This window comes from Bos taurus, chromosome 29, assembly GCF_002263795.3.
Source record: "Bos taurus isolate L1 Dominette 01449 registration number 42190680 breed Hereford chromosome 29, ARS-UCD2.0, whole genome shotgun sequence".
NCBI classification, from domain to species: domain Eukaryota; kingdom Metazoa; phylum Chordata; class Mammalia; order Artiodactyla; family Bovidae; genus Bos; species Bos taurus.
Window position 1 is genome coordinate 2,125,240 of NC_037356.1, and position 27,483 is coordinate 2,152,722.

The following is a 27,483-nucleotide window of genomic DNA, read 5'->3' on the forward strand; positions in this document are numbered from 1 at the left end:
CTAAGCTGTTAACAACTCTGTCCATCAGTGGACTGGCACAGCCTGGGCCCATTCCCCAACCCCCGCCCTGAGCCACGTGGCCAACTCCACTGGGATCCGACCTTGTCCACAGTGGGCCATCGGCCACTGCGTGTGGCAGGGCCTGGCTGCTAACAGGGATGACAGCCAGCCTGCCTGCCAGCACATCCACAGTAGTTGACTGTCACAACAAAAGAGCCCATGCAACCCACATAGGAGGCATCACTAGAACATACAGACCTTGTAACAAGAGGCTAGTATGCTGCTGGGCTGCAAAGGCAACTTTGCACAATGTGACTTTTCCAAGATTGAGAAACATAACTGAACTACCTAATACATAAAACAAATATAGAAAATGAGGAGATGTAGAATATGCCCTAAATGAAAAAACAAGACCAAACCCCAGAAGAACTAAGCAAAGTGGAAAAGAGCAATCTCCCACCATCAAGTTTAAGATGATGATCATAAAGACGTTTAATGAGCTTGGGAAAATAAAATGGACGAGCCTAGTGAGAAGTTTAACAAAGATTTAGAAAATATAAAGAAGAACCAAACAGCTGAGGAATACAATAACTGAATAAAAAAATACTCCAGAAGGAATCAACAGTAGATTAGGTGATGTGGAGGAAAGGATCAGGGAACTGGAAGATAGAGCAGTGGAAATTCCAAGCTGAACAGAAAAAACAAACCAAAAAAAAGAATTTAAAAAAAATAAGGATAATTTAACAGACCCCTGGGGCAACATAAAACACACTAATAAACACACTAAAGGTCCCAGAAAGAGAACAGAGAGAAAAAGGGGGAAGATGGTATATTTGAAGATATACTAGCTGAAAAATTTCCTAACCTTGGAAGGGAAACAGACATCCATGTACAGGAAGGACAGAGGGTACACAGCAAGACATATTATAATTAAAATACCAAAATTAAATATAAAGAGGGAATCTTAAAAGCAGCAAGAGAAAAGCAACTAGTTATAAACAAGAAGACTCTAATAACACTCTCAGCTGACTTTTTAGCAGAAAATTTACAGGGCAGAAGTAAATGACATGATATATTCAAGTGTTGAAATGGAGGAAAAAAATCTGTCACCCAAAATAATCTATCTGGTAAGGTATCATTCAGAATTGAAGGAAAGTTTTAAAAGACAATCATAAGCTAAAGGAGTTCATCACCACTAAGACAACTTTACAAGAAATGTTGAAAGGATTTCTCTAAGTGGAAAAGAAAAGGCCACAAATAGAAACTTAAAAAAAGGCTATGACTGGAAAAACCTCACTGGAAAAGGCAAAATATAGGAAAGGTAGTGGATCAAAACACTTACAAAGCTCAGTAGGAAGGCAAAAAGACAAAAGTAATAAATCGTCTTTATCTGTAATAAGGAGATAAGTAATACCTGAAATAAAATGATGTACAATGTGTTGTCAAAAATGTGGGAGCAAAGGAGTAAAAAATGTAAGTCTGTTAAAATGCATTCAAGCTTAAGAAATAATGAACTTAAAATCAATACCCATACATAAAGATGTTATATATAAATTTCATGGTAACCACAAATCAAAAGCCTAAAATAAACACACACACACAATAATAAAGAGAAAAGAATCCAAATAAACACTAAAGACAGTCATCAAATCACAAGGGAAGATTGCAAGGGAAGAAAAGGAATAAAGGAGAACTACAAAAACAATCAGAAAACCATTAACAAAATGGCAGTAAGTACATGTCTATCAATAATTAAATGAAAATAGACTAAACACTCCTACAAAAGACAAAGAGTGACTGAATGGATAAAATAAGACAAGACCTACATCCCTGCTGCCTACAAGAGATTCATTTCATATCTAGAAATACATACACACTGAAAGTGACACAAGGGAAAAAGGTACACCATGCAAATGGAAATCAAAAGAAAGCTGGAGTAGCAGTACTTAGACAAAATAAACTTTAAAACAAAGACTGCAACAAGATACAAAGAAAGACATTACATAGTGTTAAGGGAATCAACCCAACAAAAAGATAATAAATGCAAATAGGTATTTATCCAACATGATGTTGCTATCATTTAGTTGCTAAATTGTGACCGACTCTTTTGTAACCCCATGGACTATAGTCCCTCTGTCCATGGGATTTCCCAGCAAGAATATTGGAGTGGGTTGCCATTTCCTTCTCCAGGGAATCTTCTCAATCCAAGGATTGAATCCACATCTCCTAAATTTTCAGGTAGATTCTTCACCAATGATTCACCAGGGAAGCCAATTAAGCACATAAATACATATAGCAAATAAATATTAACAAACATTAAGGGAGAGAATAGAAGGAGACTTTAACATTTCACTTAAGTCAACGGATAGATCATCCAGACAGAAAACTACCAGTAAGGAAACATTGACCTTAAATGACACATTGACCAGATGAACTTAATTGATATATATAATATTATCTCTCTCTCTCTCTCTCCCTCTCTCTCTCTCTATTACTACTACTAAGTCACTTCAGTCGTGTCTGACTCTGTGCGACCCCAGAGACGGCAGCCCACCAGGCTCCCCTGTCCCTGGGATTCTCCAGGCAAGAACACTGGAGTGGGTTGCCATTTCCTTCTCCAATGCATGAAAGTAAAAAGTGAAAGTGAAGTCGCTCAGTCGTGTCTGACCCTCAGCAACCCCATGGACTGCAGCCTTCCAGGCTCCTCCATCCATGGGATTTTCCAGGCAAGAGTACTGGAGTGGGGTGCCATTGCCTTCTCCTCTCTCTATCTATATATGTATATATATAGAGAACATTCCACTCAAAAGCAGCAGAATACACATTCTTTTCACATGCACATGCACATGGAATATTCTCCAGATCAGATCACATGCTAGGCTAGAAAATAAGTCTCAGCAAGTTTAAAAACACTGAAACCATATCAAGCACCCTTTACAACCACTACAGTATGATACTAGATATCAACCACAAGGAAAAAAAAACAACTGCAAAAAAACACAAATATGTGGAGTTGAAACAGTATGCTAAAGAAATCAAAGAAGAAATTAAAAAATGCCTGGAGACAAATGAAAATGGAAATACAATGATCTAGCATCTATGGGACACAGCCAAAGCAATTCTAAGAGGGAAGTATATAATGATATACATCTACCTCAAGAAACAAGAAAAACCTTTGGCCAGACTCATCAAGAAAATAAGGGAGAGGGCCCAAATAAATAAAATTAAAAATGAAAGGGATGTTACAACTCATGCACAGAAATACAAAGGATCATTCATAAGAGATTACTATGACAAATTTTGTGTCAGTAAAATGGACAACCTAGAGGAAATACATAAATTCCTAGAAACTTATAATCTTCTAAGACTGTATCAGGAAGATAGAAAATATGAACAGATCAATTATCAGCACTGAAACTGAGTCAGTATTAAAAAAAAACTGCCAACAAACGAAAGTGTAGGACCAGATGGCATCACAGAACTCTACAATACATTTTAAGAGTCAGCATCTATGCTTTTCAAAATATTCCAAAAAACTGAATTCATTCTATGAGGCTGGCAGAACACTGGTACCAAAACCAGACAAAGACACCCCTCAAAAAGAAAATTACAGGCCAATATCACTGGTGAACAAGGATGGAAAAATCTTCAATAAAATACGAGCAAAACGAATTCAACAATAAATTAAAAAGATCATACACCATGATCAAGTTAGATTTATCCCAGGAATGGAAGGATGGGTAGTTCAATAACCATAAATCAGTGTGATCTACCGCATAACAAATTGAAGAATAAAAATCATACGATCATCTCAGTAGATGCAGAAAAGGCTTCTGACAAATTAAACATAAATTTATTATAAAAAAGGTCAACAAAGTGGGATATAGAGGGAACACACCTCAACAAAATAAAGACTACGTTGGACAAACCTACAGACCATATCATTAATAAATGGTGAAAACGTGAAAGCATTTCCTCTAAGATGAGAAGCAAGACAAGGATGCTCACTCTTGACACTTTCAAATTTGGAAATCCTTTTACACCTTAGAAATCCTAGCCACAGAAATCAGACAAGAAAGTAAATACTTCAAATGGAAAAGAAATATGTGTCACTGTTTACACGTGATATGATACTAAATTCAGTAAAGTTTCAGGATACGAAATTAATGTAAATAAACCTGCATTTCTATAAACAATGAACCATCAGAAAAAGAATGTAAGAAAACAATCCAATTTACAATTGTATCAAAAGAATAAAATGCTTAGGAATAAATCTAACTAATGAGGTAAAAGGCCTGTACTCAGAAAATTACAAGACACTGACAAAGGAAGTTGAAGATGACACAAAAAGATGGAAAAACAAATCATCTTCTTGGATTGAAAGAATTAATATTGCCAAAATGACCATATTACCCAAGGCAATCTACAAATTCAAATGCAATCCCTCCCTATATAAATGGCATTTTTCATAGAACTAAAATAAATACTTCTAAAATTTGTACAGATAGCCAAGACAATCTTGAGAAGAAAGAACAAAGTTGCAGGCATCATATTCTCTGACTTCAAACTATTCTACAAAGCTACACTAATCAATGTGGTATGGCACCTCACCAAAACAGAGACAGAGAGATCAATGAAATAAAATAGAGAATCCAGAAATAAACCTCTGCTTATATGATCCATTAATCTATGACAAAGGAGGCAAGACTATACAATTGGGAAAGGTCAGCCTCTTCAATAAATGGTGTTGGCAGAACTGGACAGCTATATGTAAAACAATTAAACTGAATTATAGATACTTTCTTATATAAAAAATAAACTCAGAAGGATTAAAGACTTAAAAGTAAGACCTGAAACCATAAAACTCTTAGTAGAAAACATAGGGAAAATACCCTTTGACACTGGGCTTAGCAATGTATGATTTGTATACATCTCCTTAGACTACGGGAATGAAAGCCCCCCCCCCCCAAAAAAAAAATGCTAAACAAAAAGAAATTGGACCGCACCAAACTGAAAAACATTTGTGTGGTGATGGAAACTATCAACAAAACAAAAAGACAACCTACCGAATGGGAGAAGATATTTGCAAATGATATATTTGATAAGGAGTTAATATACAAAATATACAAAGAACTCATACAATTCAACATCAAAAACCCATCTGATTAAAAACTAAGCAGAGGACCTGAATAGAAACACTCCAAAGAAGACATACAGACATATGTCAGTTGGCCAACAGACACCTGAAAGGAATGTCAGATTCCTTTGTCACCTGTCAGAATGACATTGGTGAGGAGGCTGAGAAAATGACACCCTCATGCACTATTAGTAGGAATGTAAATTGGTGCAGCTGCTATGGAAAACAGTATGCAGATTCCTAAAAAAATTAAAAATAGAACTGCTATATGATCCAACAATTCCACTTCTGGGTATTTTTCTGAAGAAAACAAGAACACTAATTTAAAAAGACATATGTTCTCTTATGCTCATTGCAGCATTATTTACTATAGCCAAGATATGGAAGCAACCATATATATATATACACACACAGATACATGTATATATATATGTGTGTATATATATATATAGATAGATAGATAGATACAGATTGTTTTAATGGAATACTACTCAGCTATAAAAAATAATGAAATCTTGCCCTTTGTGATAATATGGATAGCCATAAAGACTATTATGCTAAATGAAATAACTCAGAGAAAGACAAATATCATAACTTCATTTATATGTGAAATCTGAAAAACAAACATAACAAAACAGAAAAAAACAAACAGAAGAAATATAAACACACAGAAAACAAACCTAACAAAAACAACCATAACAAAACAGAAACAGACTCATAGAAACAGAGAATAAATTGGTGGTTGCCAGAGAGGAGAGAAGTGAGGATTTAAGGGAAATAAGTTACAGGGATTAAGAGGTATAAACTTCCAGTAACAAAATAAGTCACAAGGGTGTAATGTGATGTAATGCAAAAGAATAGAGTTAACAATATTATAGCAACTTTTCATGGTGACAAGTTGAAGGCAGACTTACTGTGGTGATCATTTTGTAATGTAGAAAAATACTGAGATACTATGTTGTACACCTGAAGTTAATATAATATTGTAAGTCAATTATACTACAGTAAAAAACAAAACAAAAACAATATTAAGGTGCCTGTCAAGGTTTTTACGTAATCTTGTTCTTTTCACATGTGTATCTTCTTTCTCCCATGATGACATTTCTCATGCTCAGTGACATCATCATACGTATTCACCTGTCTGAATATTCACTTATCTGAAATACGTGCCACAGAGTGTCTGAATAACAGCAATATTGTTATTATAATTACAATTATGGTCATTCAAATTGATCTAATATTCTTTTGCAGTTCTTTTTGTCCTTTAGATTTATTCCACTAAGGCAATGGCACCCCACTCCAGTACTCTTGCCTGGAAAATCCCATGGACGGAGGAGCCTGGTGGGCTGCAGTCCATGGGGTCGAGAAGAGTCGGACACGACTGAACGACTTCACTTTGACTTTTCACTTTCATGCATTGGAGAAGGAAATGGCAACCCACTCCAGTGCTCTTGCCTGGAGAATCCCAGGGACGGGGGAGCCTGGTGGCCCGCCATCTGTGGGGTCACACAGGGTTGGACATGACTGAAGCGACTCAGCAGCAGCAGCAGCAGCAGGGATATATAGTCAAATTAGTGCATGTAAAGTCATGTGGAATAGTCTACCTTGTGCATACATGCTTCCAACTAGATACACATATGAATTTGTTTGCTTCCATTTACTTTCAAATTTTTGACTTGCCTTTTTAACATTTAATTTCATTTTCTATTACATGTAAAATTACCAGTGTTAAATTTACAGAAAAGTTATAGTCAAGCTTAGCTTCATTATTTTTCCTTTTCTTGTATTCTCTTCTCCTACAAGCAACCTTTTTTTCCAGTAATGTTATATTTCATCCATTTACTTTATCAGTATAACCATATTGTATACACTTGCCCTCAACAAGCTATTTCACCTAACGTTTTATCAGTAGTTCTCAACCAAGGAGGACCTTGTTTTCCAGGGTCATTTCACAGTGTCTGGAGATGGTTTTGGTTGTCACAACCTGGGGGCGGAGTTTTCCTAGAACCTGGCGGGTAGAGGGCAGGGAAGCTGCTCAACCTCTGGAACGCACAGGCTAGCCCTGCGGCAGGAGGCAGATGGGCCCCTCCCACCAGTGTGAAGGGAGTAGAGGTTGGTTCCCTGTGGACTGAAACCCCGAAACAGCAATAGCAGGACGGAGAGAGGAGGCTGCCCAGACAGAATGTAATGGCCCACATACTTCTCATTCTCACAGTCAGGAAACCTCCCCAGCTACACAAGCACGGAAGGGCTCCTCGGAGGTCCGAGGGGAGTGATGCTAACGGATGCCAAGCTAGGCCTCTTTGGTGGAACCTACCTTGGCTAAGAGTCGTGTGTGCACATGTGGGAGGACCGTGAGACATACCAGATACGTACTCTGAACCAGGCTAGTCAGAATGACCGGCCAGGGGAAACCTGGAGGAAACGCCCCATTACGTCACTTAAACTGTCAGGAGGGCGTGACTCTCTGAGTCCGCCCGCGTGCCTGTCCACATGTACTGTACACATTTTCCTCCGAATAAATACTTGCTCACCACTTTCTTTGTGGGAATTTTCTTCTGCAAAGCCAAAGGGTGAGGGCCTTTCACTGACACTTGGTCTAGCGGCTACAGTGCAGCGCTCTGATTGCTGCAGCCCGACCTCATCTCTGGCCGGGGACTGAAGCCCTGCCTCAAGCTGCTGCAGGCTGAGGCCAGCTGAGGTCAGCCACTCACGACGAAGAGCCATCTGACTCAAAAGGTCAATAACGTTGCTGCTTTATATAACGAAGACCATGCCACAACAGTGTAGAAATAATCTTCCAAGGGTACATGTATTATAATTAATCCAACCAGTCCTCTACTGACGTTCATTTAAGATGTTTCCTATTTTTGCTCTTACAATGAGCATGCAATAAAGAGCCTTGTGCCTGTATGTTTTCATAGTTTTGCTAACATATATTTGTGTTCCTAAAATTGGGATTGCTAGCTCAAAGGAGACGTACTTATGATTTTCTGAAACACTTCCTATATCTCCATGCCCATAAGTTTGATCACTTGGCATTTCTATGGTTATATACAAGAATGACTACCCTCTCACAGCCTTACCAACAGAGCATGCAGTAAAATTTTTGGCCAGTCTAATAGATGAGAAATGGCAGCTCAATGTTATTTAGAATTTTCCTTTCTCTTATTACGAGTGAGGTTGAGCATCTTTTCAAACGTTTAAGAACCATTGACTCCACCACCTCCGAGAATGGCCGGAGCCACAGCAGCACTTTCCCGCCTCAGTTCTCCCATCCCGAGCTGAGGGGACATGCCTGATGGTGCCCTGGGGGAGGCGTGTTCCTGGCTTGCAGGACCCTACGTCCAGCCGGATGCCCCCGCCCCGCCACTGTTCTAGTGCCCTGTCCACAAGACCCCCACCTCCCCTCAGCAGCACACACGCACCTCCTTTCCTGTGAAAACTATCAGCTCATTCTCCTGTGGGTTAGACAGTCCTTTTTTCTGTTTATTTTGGAAGCATGATATAAATTTCCAATGTTGTCAACTTTGTCATTTATTTTTACTTTGTTCATGGAAACCTTATTTTTTTTGTCATGCAAAAGTTTTTTATTTTCATGTAGTTGAACACGTCAATCTTTTCCCTGATTGCTTCTGGATGTTAAATCATAGTTTTACATTTCCAGGTTTTGGTGATTACACATTTTTCAAAAATAGAATTTAAATGCTTCTTTTTCTTACATTTTTATCTCTAATCCATTTGGAATTTCTCCTAGTATATTATGTGAGGAATGAGTCCAGTTTTATTTTTTTTCCACATGGCTCTCCATTTATTTCAATGATAATTTTTAGAAAACTACCACTTTCCCACGGATTTGAGTAGCCTCTTTTACTCTATACTAAATTTACATATGCAAGTAGTATATTTCTGGCTTTTCTATTTTGTTCCATTGGTTTATCTGTCTTCTTGCATCAACATCAAAATGTTTTAATTATAGAGCCTTCGTAGTATTTTTTTTCCTTCCAGTTTCTGGAGACATAACTGACATAAAGCACCATGTAAGTTTAAGATGTACAGTGTAATGATTCCACTTCATGTAAGTCTTGCAGTGATTATCCGAAAGTTTAGTGAATGTCTATCATCTCATATAGATACAAAGCTAAAGAAATAGGAAATACATTCTTCTCCGTGATAAGAACTCTTAGGATTTACTCTCAACAAATTTCATGTATAACATATAGACATATTAATTATATCTGTTGTGTTGAACATTACCTCCCTAGGACTTATTTCTCTTATAATTGGAAGTTTGTACCTTTTGCTTAGGCTTCCCAGGTGGCTCAGTGGCAAAGAATCTGCCTGCCAATGCAGGAGGCGCAGGAGACGTGGGTTTGATCCCTGGGTTGGGAAGATCCCCTGGAGAAGGAAATGGCAACCCACTCCAGTATTCTTGCCTGGAGAATCCCACGGATGGAGGAACCTGGTGGGCTACAGGCCATGGGGTTGCAAAGAGTTGGACACGACTAAGCGACTGAGCACGCACACAGGAAAAGACAAGACCATTTTTTGTACCTTCATCCAGTTCCCCCTCTTCCTACCACCTGCCTCTGGTAACCACAAGTATGACCTATTTTTCTGTGAATTCGTTTGTTTGTTTCTGAAGTATAATTGACCTATGGGGCTTCCCCAGTGGCTCAGTGGTAAAGAATCCTCCTGCAATGCAGGATCCACAGGAGACCTGGGTTCGATCCCTGGGTAGAGAAGATCCTCTGGAGGAGGGCATGGCAACCCACTCCAGTGTTCTTGCCTGAAGAATCCCATGGACAGAGGAGACTGGTGGGCTACAGTCCATAGGGTCACAAAGAGTTGGACACGACTGAAATGACTTAGCGTGAATAATTGACCTACAGTACTATGTTACTTCCTGGTGTGTAAATAGTGATTCAATATTTTCTTTATATACATTTTAATTATTTGGAAAAGCTAAGTCCTCTTTAAGGTGGTTTTTTTTTTTTTTTTTTTTCAGGATTTTCCGGGCTATTCTTGCTTGCTGCTCTTCTAAACTAATTTATAATCAACTTATTGCATCTGACAAAATGATAACATTTTAAATTTAGATATTAAAAGTACAGCATAATTAAGGGAGAACTAATTTCTTAATGATAGAGTCTTTCTATCCAAGAATATAGTTTGTCTTTTTCCCTTTGTTCAAATCTACTATTTTTTCAGTAGTGTTTTAGTTTTCCACAAATAGCACATATATATATATGTGCTAACCTAAATGGGTTCTTTTTCATTACACATTTTCACTGTTTTTTTATTTTTTTTTTTGGTTGGGGGGAGGTGAGCTATACATGTAGGCTATTAATGTTTGTTAAATTTATAACTTGTTACTTTACTGATTTTCCTATCTTTTGAAGTAGCTCCATTCACTCCTTAGAACTTTTCAGATATATAATTACACTATATACAAATAGAGATCAGTTTACCTTTTTCTTTACAATTCTTATAATACAAATTGCTTTATCTTAGCTAATTGCATTGGTGGATACTTACAGCATACTGTTAAATAGTAGTGAAAACAGTGATATTCTTATCTTATCCCTAATAAGAAAGCCTTTAGTTGGTTCTCCATTAAGTAATAGGCAGGCTTTTGGCTGTAGTCTAAACAATTACTTACTTTTAGAACTAAATTTAGTTGGACCATGGTTGTTCGTATAAATACCTGTACTATACACCACTTTGGTGGAGATCGTTTTTGAGTGAGAGGAAAAGGGTGGTACCATGACTTATGTGCCAGGATGACTTGCCATGGGGGTGAGCTTGACATGCAGACAATCTTTGCTTCTAGTTTATGGTAGAAAAATTTCAGAGAAGTGTGATGGAGGAATCTGCGGCATTGTTTTATCTCCACTGTATTTGGAAAGCCATTCTAGATTCTTTGAATGCCATTTATTTCCTTTAAAAAGTTCCAGTTAACTTAGCCAAGATGCTAAAATATTTGTGTTCACAGAAGCTGTTATATTAATGGGATAAAAGAGCCTTTCCGGCCAGCAAGCCTGCCCTGACCTTCCTGAAGTTTCAAAGTTGATGTGCTCTTGAAAAGCTTGCCTCTTTCTGCTTGCTTTGTCCTGAGCCTAATCTACAGTCAGAACAAGTGTTTCTCTGTAAAAGACTTCCTTTTCCTCATTTGCTTTTTATTTCCCACAGTTGGGGCCATTTGTGAGCTCCTGAACAACCAAACAAAGCAAAGTAACTTTCAAAGATGTTGTGTTCAAAATGGTAATTGAAAGGCCTAGAGAAGCACAATGGACTCCGAGCAGGAGGGACCCTGAGTGTGGGAAGTCTCTTCTGGTTTCAGTGCTGCCCACCACAAACACTCCGGGTTTTGCAGGCTTGTCTGAGCCAAGTCTGGGTAGATGCCGAGCCTCGCTTTACAAAGACTCATGGCATGAAGTGTCCATGGGGTGAGCTGAAGGGTAAGGCCTCTGTCTTTTATTAGAACAAATTAAATCCTGAATTACTGAAAATTCTGCCTCTGTTTGCATTCAGAACAATATTTAAAACACTCCACAGTTGTAGTTTCAAGGATGATGCCTCTGGTATCCCCTCCAAGCTTGCAAGACCTGTTTTTGAATGCATTAAGAAGAAAAATCACATCAGCACGTGCTTGTTTTCCAGTTTATCAACTTACATTCATTCATTTCTTCAACTTTACTATCTTTAGCTTATCAACGTGACAAATGAGAATCAGAGATGTTAAGCAATTTTCCCAAGTCATAACGGCAAGGCCACACTCATACCTAGGTCTCAGGGAGCCAAATTCTGTAGCATCCCATTATATCATGTCCATGTGCGCTTAAATTCTTGTTTAGTTGCTTAGTCATGTCTGACTCTTTTACGACACCCCATGGACTGTAGCCCGCCAGGCTTCTCTCTCCATGGGATTTTGCAGGCAAGGATACTGGAATGGGTTGCCATTCCACCCACCAGGGGATCTTCCTGACCCAGGGATCAAACGCGTTTCCTGCATTAACAGGCGGATTCTACCGCTGAGCCACCAGGGAAGCCCACACTTAAATTATATATGCATTAATTATAAATGTGCAAACATGCTGTTCCGTTATACAAACATCCTAATTTACAAAACAGCTAACTGATATGACCATTCTCATTTAAGGAACATTAATCTTGAGATTATTCTGAACAGAAAGTGTCCTGTTGCCTTTAAAGTCGGAATCCATTTTCAAGAATTGATTTGCTCATAAGTTGTCAGGCATGGATCTATTACATACAGTGAGATTTTTATAATTATTTTTTTAACATAGAGTCTCATGGTAGAGTTGGCTTGCTGCCTTATTTCATCTCTTTAATTGCACTTGTTCCAGCATTGTCCTAACCTAAATGTACAAGGAAGCTTTGGGCCCCTGCCCTTTTCATCTGCTAAGAAGGAGATGATGTTAAAGGAAACAAAAGATATACCCAAAAGAGAGCATCCCTCGGTCCAGGGGGCCATGGCGCAGCATTAGTTGCTGTCATTTCTGTTGTGTAGTTGCTCAGTTGTCTAGGACTCTTTTGTAACCCTATGGACTGTAGCCCACCAGGTTCCTCTGTCCATGGCATTTCCCAGGCAAGAATACTGGAGCAGGTTGCCATTTCTTTTCGGGGATCTTCCCAACCCAGGGATAGAACCGGAGACCCCAGCATTGGTAGGCAGATTCTTTACAACTGAGCTACCAGGGAAGCCCGGAAGCAGCATTAACAAAAGTGATCTGTTTCTACCCTCCACCCCCTGTTAAGCAGGTGCAAGTTGGAGGAAAAGGCTAAGACAAAGTTCGAATCTTTAAGATGAAAAGTGAGAGTGTTAACCGTTCAGTCACATCTGACTCTGCAACCCCATGGACTGTAGCCCGTCAGGCTCCTCTGTCCATAGGATTTCCCAGGCAAGAATACTGGAGTGGGTAGCCATTCTCTTGGCCAGGGGATCTTCCCAACCCAGGGATGGAACCCCGATCTCCTGCATTGCAGGCAGATTCTTTACCTTCTGAGCCATTCTTTACAACGAAGGAGGCCAATCAGGAACTCCCAACATCACCTAGAGATAAAAGAGGAATGGAATCCCTGTGGTTGTCATGGGCAAGGCTAACCTACGAATGCACATCATGGACCTCCCAGCCCCAGAGAGCACAGACCTGCTAGCAGGAAGACTTAGTGGTCAATCTCAATTAACTACTTTGTGGGGCTTAAGAAATGTGGGGATGATCTGAAAGAGACTTTTAATCTCAGGTTTGGCTGTGGAGCAAACAAACACAAGCTGATTTTCATATCTTTATAAATCAAAGCAGGACTCAAATAAGGGAAGTATATTAAAACCACAAAAGCACATATCATGAGTCCCTGAATCAAATCAGTGTAATTTTGAGATTATTATTTGGGCATGCATATCCCTGCTGCCTTTCATAAATAACAATAAAAAGCCCCCACACATAGGATTTTATAGCTAGTAGGTATATTATTCAATTTTAAGTTGAGAAAAAATGATAATAATAAAACCTACATGTGTCTGGCAGGTCACAGATCTCAAGATACCTCATAGTATCTTATTTTATTCTTAACAATAACCCATGAAGTATGTAAGATCTTATTCCGATTATGCTGGAGAAACCGTCTCACATGGACGAGGCTCCCTTCTGTGGTAAGAAACTGGTTTAGGGTTGACTTTAAACAAGGGTCACCTGATTTAGGGTCAATGCTTCCACTAGACAAAATTCTTCCCCTAATGAATTACCCAGTATAGTTTGCATATATAGATATATAGGGCAAAGTTCCTGAGATGGTACCTGATTTTGACTTGTACGATATCTCTTTACCTGTGTCCATCTAGGGCAGCCGCCTAACCTGTCTGTGCCTGAGTTTCTCACTGGAAAAATCAATGTCATGATAAAACTTGATTTAACTACTCCCAGGATGTCAGGCAAATGAAACTTAGAATGATACTAATTAATTATGCAAATAACAAATGTTATATATTACTATAAATTTTTGTCCATCGGTCTTTTAGGAGAGGCAGGCTCTCAGTTCAGTTCAGTTCAGTCCCTCAGTCGTGTCTGACTCTTTGCGACCCTATGAACTGTAGCATGGCTGGCTTCTCTGTCCATCACCAACACAGTGGTTATAAGATCACAAGCTGCAGCAGGAGAGGGCAGGAAGAACCGAGAGAGAAGCATTGAAATATATGGATCACCACATGTAAAATGGATGGCTAATGGGAAGTCGCTGTATAACATAGAGAGCTCAACCTGGTGGTCTGCAACGACCTAGAGGGGCAGGATAGGGTGGGAGGTAGGAGGGAGGCTCAAGAGGGAGGGAGCATATGTGTACCTGTGGCTGATTCATGTTAATGTATGGTGGAAACCAAACAACATTGTAAAGTAAATTTTGTTGTTTGTTGCTGTTCAGTCACTCAATCATGACCAAGTCTTTGTGACTCCATGTACTGCAGCATGTCAGGCTTCCCTGTTCTTCACTATCTCCCGGAGTTTACTCAAACTCATGTCCATTGAGTTGGTGATGCCATCCAAGCATCTCATCCTCTGTCGTTCCCTTCTTCTGCCATCAATCTTTCCCAGCATCAGAGTCTTTTCCAGTGAGTCAGCTCTTCGCATCAGGTGGCCAAAGTATTGGAGTTTCAGCTTCAGCATTAGTTCTTCCAATGACTATTCAGGACTGATTTCCTTTAGGATTGACTGGTTGGATCTCCTTGCAGTCCAAGGGACTCTCAAGAGTCTTCTCCAACACCACAGTTCAAAAGCATCATTTCTTTGCTGCTGAGCCTCCTTTATGGTCCAACTCTCACATCCATATATAACTACTGGAAAAAACATAGTTTTGACTAGACAGACCTTTGTCGGCAAAGTAATGTCTGTTTCTTAATATTCTGTCTAGGTTGGTTATAGCTTTTCTTCAAGGAGCAAGTATTTTTTAATCTCATGACTGCAGTCACCATCTGCAGTGATTCTAGAGCCCAAGAAAATAAAGTCTCTCACTGTTTCCACTGTTTCCCCATCTATTTGCCATAAAGTGATGGGACTGGATGCCATGATTTTAGTTTTCTGAATGTTGAGTTTTAAGGCAGTTTTTTCAGTTTCCTCTTTCACTTTAGTCAAGAGGCTCTTTAGTTCATCTTTGCTTTCTGCTATAAGGGTGGTGTCATCTGCATATCTGAGGTTATTGGTATTTCTCCTGGCAATCTTGATTCTAGCTTGTGCTTCATCCAGTTCAGCATATCTCATGATGTACTCTGGATATAAGTTAAATAAGCAGGGTGACAGTATTCAGCCTTGATGTACTCCTTTCCTGATTTGGAACCAGTCTTTTTTCCATGTCCAGTTCTAACTGTTGCTTCTTGACCTGCATACAGACTTCTCAGGAGGCAGGTCAGGCAGTCTGGTATTCCCATCTCTTTTCCAGTTTGTTGTAATCCACAGAATTTTCCAGTTTGTTATGATCCACACAAAGGCTTTAGCATAGTCAATGAAGCAGAAATAGATGTTCTTCTGCATTTCTCTTGCTTTTTCTATGATCCAACAGATGTTGGCAATTTGATCTCTGGTTCCTCTGCGTTTTTAAATCCAGCTTGAACATCTGGGAGTTCTTGGTTTATGTAGTGTTGAAGCCTGGCTTGGAGAATTTTGAGCATTACTTTGCTAGTGTGTGAGATGAGTGCAGTTGTGTGGTAGTTTGAGCATTCTTTGGCATTGCTTTTCTTTGAAACTGGAATGAAAACTGACCTTTTCCAGTCCTGTGGTCACTGCTGAGGTTTCCAAATTTGCTGGCATAGTGAGTGCAACATTTTAAGAACATCATCTTTTAGGATTTGACATAGTTCAGCTGGAATTTTGGAGAAGGCAATGGCAACCCACTCCAGTACTCTTGCCTGGAGAATCCCATGAATGGAGGAGCCTGGTGGGCTACAGTCCATGGGGTCGTGAAGAGTCGGACACGACTGAGCAACTTCACTTTGACTTTTCACTTTCATGCACTGGAGAAGGAAATGGCAACCTACTCCAGTATTCTTGCCTGGAGAATCCCAGGGACGGAGGAGCCTGGTGGGCTGCTGTCTATCAGGTAGCATAGAGTTGGACATGACTGATGCTAGTTAGCAGCAGCAGCAGGAGCTGCAATTTCATCACCTCCACTAGCTTTGTTTGTAATGATGCTACCTAAGGTCCCCTTGTGGAGAAGGCAATGGCACCCTACTCCAGTACTCTTGCCTGGAAAATCCCATGGACGGAAGAGCCTGGTGGGCTACAGTCCATGGGGTCACTAAGAGTCGGACACAACTGAGTGACTTTACTTTGACTTTTCACTTTCATGCATTGGAGAAGGAAATGGCAACCCCCTCCAGTGTTCTTGCCTGGAGAATCCCAGGGATGGGGGAGCCTGGTGGGCTGCAGTCTATGGAGTTGCACAGAGTTGGACACAATGGAAGCGACTTGGCAGCAGCAGCAGCAGCAGCAAGGCCCCCTTGACTTCACATTCCAGGATGTTTGGCTCTAGGTGAGTGATCACACTATCATGGTTATCTGGGTCATTAAGATCTTTTTTGTGTATTGTTGATCTTCTGTGTATTGTTGCCACCTCTTCTTAATATCTTCTGCTTCTGTTAGGTCCATATCATTTCTGTCCTTTATTGTGCCCCACAAGAGACTAAGCCAGACTTGCCTGTGAGTGTCCAGGAATCTCTAGTAAAGGCGTGGGTTGACAGTGGCCTGGGGTGGGGTCAGGGGCACTGAATACAACAGTCCTGGTGTAAGTCCTTTTGAAGGAGGTCACTATTCCTGCCATTACCCCTCAGGCCAAACTACAGGTAGGGAACATAGCCCCACCTATTAACAGAAAATTGGATTAAAAATTTACTGAGCATGGCCCTGCCCATCAGAGCAAGACTCAGATTCCCCTACAGCCAGTCCCTCACATCAGAAAGCTTTCACAAGCCTCTTATCCTTGTCTACCAGAGGGCAGAGAGAATGAAAACCACAGTTACAGAAAACTAACCAAACAATACTTGGATCACAGCCTTTTCTAACTCAATGAAACTACGAGCCATGCCGTGTAGGGCCACCGAAGATGCATGGGCGTGGTAGAGAGTTCTGACAAAATGTGGTTCACTGGAGAAGGCAATGGCAAACCACTTCAGTATTCTTGCTTTGAGAACGCCAAGAACAGTATGAAAAGGCAAAAAGATGACACTGAAAGATGAGCTCCCCAGGTCAGTAGGTGCCCAATATATTGGAGAGGAGTGGAGAAACAGCTCCAGAAAGAATAAAAAGGCTGAGCCAAAGAGAAAACAATGCCCAGTTGTGGAAGTGACTTGTGATGGAAGTAAAGTCTGATGCTGTAAAGAACAATATTGCATAGGAACCTGGAATGTTAGGTCCATGAATGAAGATAAATTGAAAGTGGTCAAACAGGAGATGACAAGTGAACATCGACATTTTAGGAATCAGTGAACTAAAATGGACTGGAATGGGTGAATTTAATTCAGATGACCATTATATCTACTACTGTGGGCAAGAATCCCTTAGAAGAAATGGAGTAGCTCTCAGAGTCAACAAGAGTTCAAAATGCAGTACTTGGGTGCACTCTCAAAAACAACAGAATGATCTCTGTTCATTTCCAAGGCAAACCATTCAATATCACAGTAACCCAAGTCTGTGCTCCAACCAGTAATGCCAAAGAAAGAAAGTGAAAGTGAAGTCACTCAGTTGTGTCCGACTCTTTGCTACCCCATGGACTGAAGCCCACCAGGCTCCTCCATCCATGGAATTTTCTAGGCAAGGATACTGGAGTAGGTTGCTATTTCCTTCTCCAGGGGATCTTCCCAACCCAGGGATTAAACCCAGATCTCCTGCATTACAGGCAGACACTTTACCATCTGAGCCACCAGGGAATGCTGAAGAAGGTGAAGTTAAATGGTTCTATGAAGACCTACGAGACCTTCTAGAACTAATACCAAATAGAGATGTCTGTTTCATAATAGGGGACTGGAATGCAAAAATAGGAAGTCAAGAGATACCCACAGTAACAGGCAAGTTTGGCCTTGGAGTACAGAATAAAGCAGGGCAAAGGCTAACAGACTTGACAAGAGAATGCACTGTCATAGTGAACACACTCTTTCAACAACACAAGAGAAGACTCTACACATAGTCATCACCAGATCGTTAATACTGAAATTAGATCGATTATATTCTTTGCAGCCGAGATGGAGAAGCTCTATACAGCCAGAAAAAACAAGACCAGGAGTTGCCTGTGGCTCAGATCATGAGCTCCTTATTGCAAAATTCAGACTTAAATTGAAGAAAGTAGGGAAAACCACTAGACCATTAAGGTATGACCTAAATCAATCCCTTACGACTGTACAGTGGAAGTAACAAATAGACTCAAGGGATGAGATCCCGTGCCTGAAGAACCATGGACGGAGGTTTGTAACATCATACAGGAGGTAGTGATCAAAACCATCCCCAAGAAAAAGAAATCCAAAAAGGCAAAACGGTTGTCTGAGGAGATCTTAAAAATAGCTGAGAAAAGAAGAGAAGCAAAAGGCAAAGGAGAAAAGGAAAGATATATCCATTTGAATGTAGAGTTCCAAAGAATAGCAAGGAGAGATAAGAAAGCCTTCCTCAGTGATCAGTGCAAAGAAATAGAGGAAAACAATGGAATGGGAAAGACTAGAGATCTCTTCAAGAAAATTGAAGATACAAAGGCAGGCTCTAGATTTGTTTAAACCTACTATGAAGATAATGGCAACCCACTCCAGTGTTCTTGCCTGGAGAATCCTATGGACAGAGGAGTCTGGTGGGCTACAGTCCATGGGGTTGCAGAGAGTTGGACACCACTGTGTGACTACCACTTCACTTCCCTATGAAGATACAGCAGTTCATACGTGTTTGGTAGATGCATGGAAAAAACTGTTAAGAACTGCTCCTTTCTCTTCCTTGCTAATGTGTGTCTCTGTGGCCCGTAAGCTCAGTGGGTGGAAAGCAGGGCTATGAGGTGGTTGACGTATTTTGCCGTCTTCCTAGCATATACGACTGGCTATGAGACAGTCTAATGGCCAAAGGTAGCGCCATGTTTACCAGGCAGTCATCTTTAAAAGTGTCCCCCCTAATAACAGCAGAGCCAATTGAGTGTCTCTTCCTGCCTTGGAATAATTAGCAAAGACATCATCTTCCTTTTGAGAGGCATCACAGTATAGTGGTTGAGAACACAGAAGAGGTTCTGGAATCCAACTACCTATATCTGAACCCTCATATACTGAAGTTACTTAAAGCTGTTTTGCTTCAGTTTCCTTATCTGTAAAATGGGGATGATAATAGGGGGTTATTTTCCTATTTCCAACATAAATCATCACAGTTTTGTCAGTTTAAAACAATACTCATGTATTATTCCTAGTTCTGCAGGTCAGATGTTGAGGTATGGTATGGCTTTGAGTCTCACAAGCCCCAAATCAAGGGGTCCTCAGAGCTGTATCCCCTTCTGGAAGGTCTGAGGATGAACCAGTTCGAAGGTTCACTTGGGTTGTTGGCTGCGCTCAATTTCTTGAGGTTCAAGGCCTGCGGTCCCTGCGTCCCTGCTGGCTTTCAGCAGGATCCAAAAGGCTGCCTCCCTTCCTGGCCTGCTGCATCTTCCATATTCAGACAGGGGCTTCCCTGGTGGCTCAGAGGTTAAAGCGTCTGCCTACAATGCGGGAGACCTGGGTTCGATCCCTGGGTTGGGAAGATCCCCTGGAGAAGGAAATGGCAACCCACCCCAGTCCTCTTGCCTGGAAAATTCCATGGATGGAGGAGCCTGGTAGGCTACAGTCCATGGGATCACAAAGAGCTGGACATGAATGAGTGACTAGTTATTCAGACTAGTGATGATATTTCAAATCCTGTCCCATTCGGACATCTCTGGTTTCTCATTTAGCTGTATTGCTTCCAGCTTCAGCTGGACAGGATCGTCTGCCTAAGGGCTCATGTGATTAGACTGAATCCATCGGAGTCATCTAGGTGAGTCTCACAAGCTAAGATCTGTAACCTTAATCACATCTGCAGGGCCGCCTTTGCCATGGAATGACATATTTGCAAATTCTAAAGGCTGGGAGGGCACAGGCACCTTGGGTGTGGGATGGCGGTACATTCTGTTCACGGCAAATAGTACCTGCCTTATGGAGGCACTGTGAGAGTTAAATGAGTTTGTTTGTTTTTGATTATAGTATAAACACAGGTTTTATCTATTTCGTTTGTTTCTGTCCATTGTAGTCATAATTCTTTTTGATGCTCAAACATTTCCATCTTTAGTAGAATGCAGTTTGAATTGTCTCTTGTTACTGTCAAACAATATTCCACTAGCCTTTTCTGGCAGGATAAGATGCCGAGGCTTCTGTCCCAGACCTGGAATCAGCTAGTTCTACAAGGAATCCTGGTTTCCTTCCCATGGAAAATGGTGTGTAGAGACCACAGTCTGGGTGCTAAGAACAGAATCTCTCTTCACATGGATCTGTAGTGCTCATGTATGCATGGACAATCTCATCCTTCTCAGCAGCTCATTATTTCTGCTCTTTATAAGCCTTCCGTTCCACCTGATGTTCCTCCTTCCCCTCTTACAACAGCCAGTGTTCCTGTGATGCCTCATGTTCCCACCAGCCAGAAGGCCCCCCTTCTCCTAATACTTTCATCATTCTCTGCCGGGCCAGATACGTCTGCTCACCTCTGGCCTGGCATGGCATCAAAGTGGGGAACACTTCCATAACACTGAAGAATACTGCACCCGCCGCCCGCCCCACCCCTGCCTTTTTTTTTTTACAGAATGTTTCTATTTTTAAAAAAATTCTTCAGGGAAGCTAAATTCCTATTTGCTACTGAGAAAGTCAATTCCTAGGCAGGTTGATAAGAAGTCTGGGGTCCCTGAGGAGGCGAGAGGGGTCTGGGGCTCTCCAGGAGGAGACAGGGATCTGGAATTCTCAAGGAGGAGGAAAGGACGAACGTCTTTTTTTTCCTCTACGTTCCTTAGTCTTAGTCACATAAAATGTTCATAATTCTTTTTCTTTAAGCCCAGAACTGATGATTACACAACAAATAACTCAGTTTAAACTCTGTACTAAGGATTATATAAAAACAATGTATCCTGCTCAAGGACAGTTTCTCTTTCCTTAAAACCTTCTGGCTAATCCTCTTATCTTAAAATGTAAATTATAAGAGCGGATCTAGTACGATATTTACAACCTTGAGACACTCTTTTGATTTACTGTAATAACTAATTAAAAAGTATATAACTCCCTAGCGTAGACTAGCGATGGGGCACTCTCCATCCCCCTTCTGGTGTCTATGTTAGAAGCTTTCTCTGTGCCATTTTATACTTTAATAAAACTCTACTACACAAAAGCTCTTGAGTGATCAAGCCTGACCCTTGGTCCCAAAGGTGCGTCTTCTTCGAAGATCATGAATCCGACACTGTTCACCATAGGCTGTCACTATTTGGGGCTTTGGTAAGCAAACTCATTCTCTTTCTTAACTCAGAATGACAGTGCTTTGAAATAGTATGGCAAGAGCCAGCCCCATCACCGGAGCAGGAAGGTATTATGAAGATATTACAAAGCCAATAACTCCCTCAGGTATGTGTGCTTCACTGGTGGCTCAGTGGTGAAGAGTCTGCCTGTCAATGCAGGAGACACAGGAGATGCAGTTTTGATTCCTGGGTCAGGAGGATCCCCTGGAGGAGGAAATGGCAAACCACTCCAGTATTTCTTGCCTAAAAAATCCATGAACAGAGGAGCCCAGAGTGCTATAGTCCATGGGGTTGCACACACGATGTGACGTTTCCTAGGAAGTCTGGGTGGTTGCATATTGAAAATTTTAACTGGAGTTTCCCAGTAATGAAAGTGTTGAAGAGTTAATTTACCTTAACCATTTTTAGGGCAACTACCCATTTTAAAACCTGATTAATACTGAGGAGCTACTCTCTGAAAATATGTACAAGCATACCAAAATTTATCAACACTTTCATGAGTTTCAGGACCTGTTGGATAGTTTCCAACAAGCTGTCTTGGAGAGTTTAGTTTGTTTGCACTAGATTCTTTTGTAATGTAGACCATTTTAAAAATCTTTATTGAACTTGTTATTATATTGATTCCTTTTTGTTTCTCTTTTGTTTTTTGGCTGCAAGGCATGTAGGAGCTTAGCCCCTGACTGGAGATATAACCTGCACCCGTTGCATTGGAAGGCAAAGTCTTAACCACTGGACCCCCAGGGACATCCTGACAACTAGGTTCTGGTTTGCATGGACTTGCTGGAGGCAGCTGGATGTGGAAGCTGGGAGCAGGTGGGGACAGATGGGAACACAGCTGGAACTAGGGTGGAGGTTTTAAATTTCTCCATTCATCATTATTCATGCTCTGGTCTATAGCAATGAAGGTTATTTCTGGTGCCAGTCATGAATTATTTGCTACCATTCCACGATATTTTATGTGTAGAAATTGGAAGTCAGCTCTTAAAACTTGGGACAATTTTGGAATACAGACAGCACTAAAAAATGGTAGCTGGTTATAGGCAAAGAGAAGACTGTTAAAGAGCCATCAAAGGTAGCCATCCCACAAGGGAAGGGAATGGCACCCCACCCTAGTATTCTTGCCTGGAGAATCCCGTGGACAGAGGAGCCTGGCGAGCTACAGTCCATGGAGTCACGAAGAGTTGGACATGACTGAGCTTCTGAGCACACAAGCTATATTATATACAGCACAATAATATCAGCACTTCTTAACACATAAAATCAACACCTCTTTTATACAGAGGCCCTTGTCCATCCTGGCAGGAGGTTTTTGTAAAGAGGATGCTTTGTTCTTTTGTTTAGTACATCTGAGTCTTTATAACTTGAAGTCCACAGCACCTTTTTACATTCTGTACTTGTGCTGGAGAATCTCAGAGAGAAAAACATGTTTATTCGTCACCAGATATTGTAGCTCTGAGGCACAAGAATCCTGGGAGAACAGGACAAAACCGCAGATGAAGGGAGGGCTTTCATGTAGAAACAGAGGTCCCTGAGGCTCTGATTTATTTGACATTTGTGAAGTGAAACTCAACAGGTTGTTTATGGCTGATTTGAAGCCCTTGTCATACCATGTTTTATGGTTCCAAAGGAACAAAGTCGAGAAAAGTTCCCTAAAGAAAACTGAACAGGTGTTTTCGGACTACAGGACATTTTAGTTAAGGGGTGAAGAATCTCCGTTTGATGGTAAGTCATTAAGTTGCCTTGGGTCATGGGTTGGAGTGTGCATTAGCGGTTGCTAAAAGAAATCTAGAGCGCTTTTCTTTTCCCCGGATATCCTTCTTGTAAAAACGTCCTTGATATCGAGGGCTGTGACTAAGCCAGAAATTGCCCCTGTAGGCACCACCAGGAGCCATGGCTCAGGTGGGCAGAGGCCTGAACGGCAGAGGCTGGAGAGGTCTTCATCCCAAATACAGACGGAGAGACAAAGGACTGGTTTTCTGATGGTAAGAATGATGGCACGCAAATCTGTACCTGGAACACTGTTCTCACTTCTTAAGAAGCCCACGGCTTCCCTGGAGGGCCAGTGGTTAAGACTCTAAGCTCCCAATGCAGGGGCCCCAGGTTCAATCCCCAGTTGGGGAACAAGATCTCACATGCCACAGGTAAGAGTTCGTATGCCTCAAAAAAAAAAAAACTAAAGAACAAGAGTTTGTATGCCACGACTAAGACCTGGTGAGGCCAAATAAATAAATAATTTTTTTTTTTTTTTTTAAAGAAGAAGCTCACGGCCCTGGAGACACAGAGTAACTTGGAAACTTTTGATAAGAAAAATCTCTTGATACTCTTTAGTAACCTACTGAGCTTGGCCTTGCCAAGGGGAACCACTAAGTTTGCCCTAATGCTCTAATTTCTGAACTGCCCTAGTGAAAATTGAAAGTACAAGTCACTCAGTCATGTCCAACTCTTTGCAACCCCATGGACTGTAGCCCGCCAGGCTCCTCTGTCCATGGAATTCTCCAGACCAGGATACTCGAGTGGGTTGCCATTCCCTTCTCCAGGAGATTTTCCTGACTCAGGGATCAAACCCGGGTCTCCCGCATTGCAGGCAGATCCTTTACCATCTGAACCACCAGGGAACTGCCCTAGAGACAAGTCAACTGTATACTGGTCTGAAGTAAGATCAACGAAAGCAGGTTGTGAACAATGTGCCCATTCAAAGGCTTGTAACACATTCTCTCAATTAATTTTTTAAAAAATAGGTGCACATCAGTGGTCTCGATTTAAAACTCTGAAGCACTCTGACTTCAGGCATGTAGTAAGCTCCCTACACATGGCATGAACTCAAGAAATATTCATGGAGTAGATGCTACTGAATGATTTACCATTTGGTCCTACTGAAATTCTGAAATAAAAGTTTCTAGCTAACTTTTTTAGGTTAACATGAATCAGTTGTGTTCTCTGGATATCCAGCATACCTGCCACTCAGACCCTATTGAAAATGTAACATCTACTATTCATTAATTCGTTGTGAAATATTTAACATGTATCTATAACATTCTGGGCACAATGAGTCACCGTTTAATTCAACCGTTACAAAACTCTAAAGACAAGTATGTAATGAATAGGGTTCCACGCTTTATTTGTATTTTATTCAAAGACATCTTATGTTTTTAAGTGGTGCTAAGGAGTTGAAGTTGGATATGCTAAGACATGGTTAGCCATGTCTAATTTAAAAACTCTAAATTCTCATTTAAAGTGAATTAGCACTAAAGACTTAGCAATACTACACGTGGGTTGTTAATTAGTCCTTAGAGTGTGTGATTCCTGCAGGATCTCAATCCTGGGCCCCTTTCGGTTCTCACTATCTTTTGAAGATCCTCTGAAGCAGTCTGGGTTTAGGTAGGCTGACTGCATAGTTTATTATTCCAACTGGGACCACTTTGAGTGTGAACTGGGTGCTGTTGACGATTGCATTAGTGCAATAGGTATAAAGGGGATTCTCTTGGACAAACAGGGTCTTGGGTTTACCTTAGGAAAGAGCACTGGTGGAAGGATCTGGAGTTGATATGCACTGGCTGCCTTATCAGTGCCTGTCACGTCCCCCTTTTGGGTTTCAGTTTATTGGAATGAAGAAAAGGAAAAGCGTTGTACTAAAACCGACCGGCAGAAGATGAGATGGTTAGACAGCGTCACTGAATCATTAGATGTGAATTTGAGCAAACTCGGGAAGAGAGTGAAGGACAGGGAGTGCTAACTGGAGTGCTGTGGTCCATGGGATTGCAAAGAGTTGGACACAACTGAGCGACTGAACAACAACAAAACCCACCCTACTGCTTCATTCAAACTTCACCACTTGACAATTACAAATAGACCCAAAGGAAAGAATCTCATCATGTTTTTGAAACAGCTTCAAATTCAGAGATAGTTGGCTAGACAAGCACATGAAACACTTTTTAAAAACTCGCCCCTTTTAAAAACCACGTTGTTACCAAAGCTTACATCATATTTTAAATCAGCTTAAGAAACCAATAAGCCGACTTCAGGGTTGGCAAACATTTCATCTGCACCACCTGAAGCATCGTGTTGAGGCTGCACCTGGGCTCACGAGGGAAAAACAAAAAACAAACCTCAACCAGTTAGTGATTGTTTCTGGGGTCATGGGGACACGAGAGAGATGCAAAGAGGACAGGAGGGGTTACGGGCTACGTGTGTGCGCCCATTCTCTGCCAGGGCCGGCCGAGGGTCTCTGGTACTAAAATATAAAACACAAGAAAAACCAAACCCAGCTTTAGGGTAAATCTGCTTCATACTGGTATCTAACACAGTGTGAGTCTCACCCAGGGATTCTTGTCCTTTTCCCTGCTCTCAGTGGCCTTCCATAAGCACTCAGGTGGCAGAGTGTAAGTGACGGTCAGCAACCCTGGCGCATGTCAGGATCACACAGGACTGCTGGGAACGGGCCAGGCTTCGCTGGGTTTAACAGCCCTGCCTCCCCAGCCAGAGCTTCCACCAGGCAGGGAGGACAAAGACCCGCTGGCAGAGGGGCTGGAACAGGGAGCGAGGTCAGGGCCCCCTGCCCTCAGTCCTCATTTTTATTAAAGCTGTGTGACCTTGGACATATTACTTTTCTTAGTTTGTAAAATGAATTTGGATTCAGGGATTTTCCAACTTTAACCTTCTGTGACTAAAACATGAAGAGGTGAAGAATATCACGGTGTGTTAACTCCATGCTAGATGTCCTTTTCTTTGCAAATTCAAGGAAAGCTCCTTTTGTGGTCAAACCGATAAATCTTGCAGTAAATGATCAGGAAACAAACACACATAACTCTTTCATGCACCTGTGCGTCACTTGCTCAGTCATGTCCAACTCTGTGCAGACCCACTGACTAGCCTGCCAGGCTCCTCTGTCCATGGGATTCTTCAGGCAGGAATACTGGAGTGGGTTGCCATTCCTTTCTCCAGGGGATCTTTCCGACTCAGGGATCAAACCTGGGTAAGCAGGCAGATTCTTTACAGACAGAGCCGCCAGGGAAGCCCATTTATGTATGCTATGCTATGCTAAGTCACTTCAGTTGTTTCCAACTCTGTGGGACCCCATAGATGGCAGCCCACCAGGCTCCATCGTCCCTGGGATTCTCCAGGCAAGAACACTGGAGTGGGCTGCCATTTCCTTCTCCAATGCATGAAAGTGAAAAGTGAAAAGTGAAAGTGAAGTTGCTCAGTCGTGTCCGACTCTTATCGACCCCGTGGATTGCAGCCTAGCAGGCTCCTCCATCCATGGGATTTTCCAAGCAAGAGTACTGGAGTGGGGTGCCATTGCCTTCTCCGCCATTTATGTGTAAATAGTCATAATTTTTTGAAAGAGGCAGCTCAGTTATATAACACAGTAAGCCCCCTACATATGAATTTTCAAGTTGCAAACTTTTGAAGATGCAAATGCCCCCTGTATGCCAACTGTTGTATTGTACTACTGTGCCTTTCAAGGTATTGTACTGTAAGGTCAAAAATATCTTATTTTTTATGTTTGTTTTTTACATATTACTTGTGTGAAAAGTATTACAAACAGCATAGTACTATATAGGGATTTCTTGATGGCTCAGGTGGTAAAGATTCTGCCTGCAATGAGAGAGATCCAGGTTCAATTCCTGGGTCAGGAAGTTCCCCTGGAGAAGGAATTGGCAACCAACTCCAGTCTTTTTGCCTGGAGAATTCCACAGACAGAGGAGCCTGGTGCGCTACAGTTCATGGGGTTGCCAAGAGTTAGGCACGACTGAGTGACTAACACACACCATAGCCGATCGTGTTAGTTGGGTACCTAGGTTAGCTTTGTTGAA

General features: G+C 41.3%; 1 protein-coding gene across 3 annotated transcripts in view; it reads right to left on the reverse strand.

The window, feature by feature from the left end:
• The window catches only part of FAT3 (FAT atypical cadherin 3), a 645,819-nt gene that overhangs the window by 133,583 nt on the left and 484,753 nt on the right, over positions 1–27,483 (reverse strand). The window contains exon 7 of one of the 3 annotated variants that reach the window (XM_059882979.1): positions 8,702–11,745. The exons of the other annotated variants lie outside the window; for them this stretch is intronic. Within the exon in view, the coding sequence (XP_059738962.1) occupies positions 11,704–11,745 (42 nt within the window). The 3' untranslated portion in view covers positions 8,702–11,703. Of the gene's footprint in view, positions 1–8,701; positions 11,746–27,483 lie in introns of those variants that run through there. 3 annotated transcript variants of the gene reach the window in all.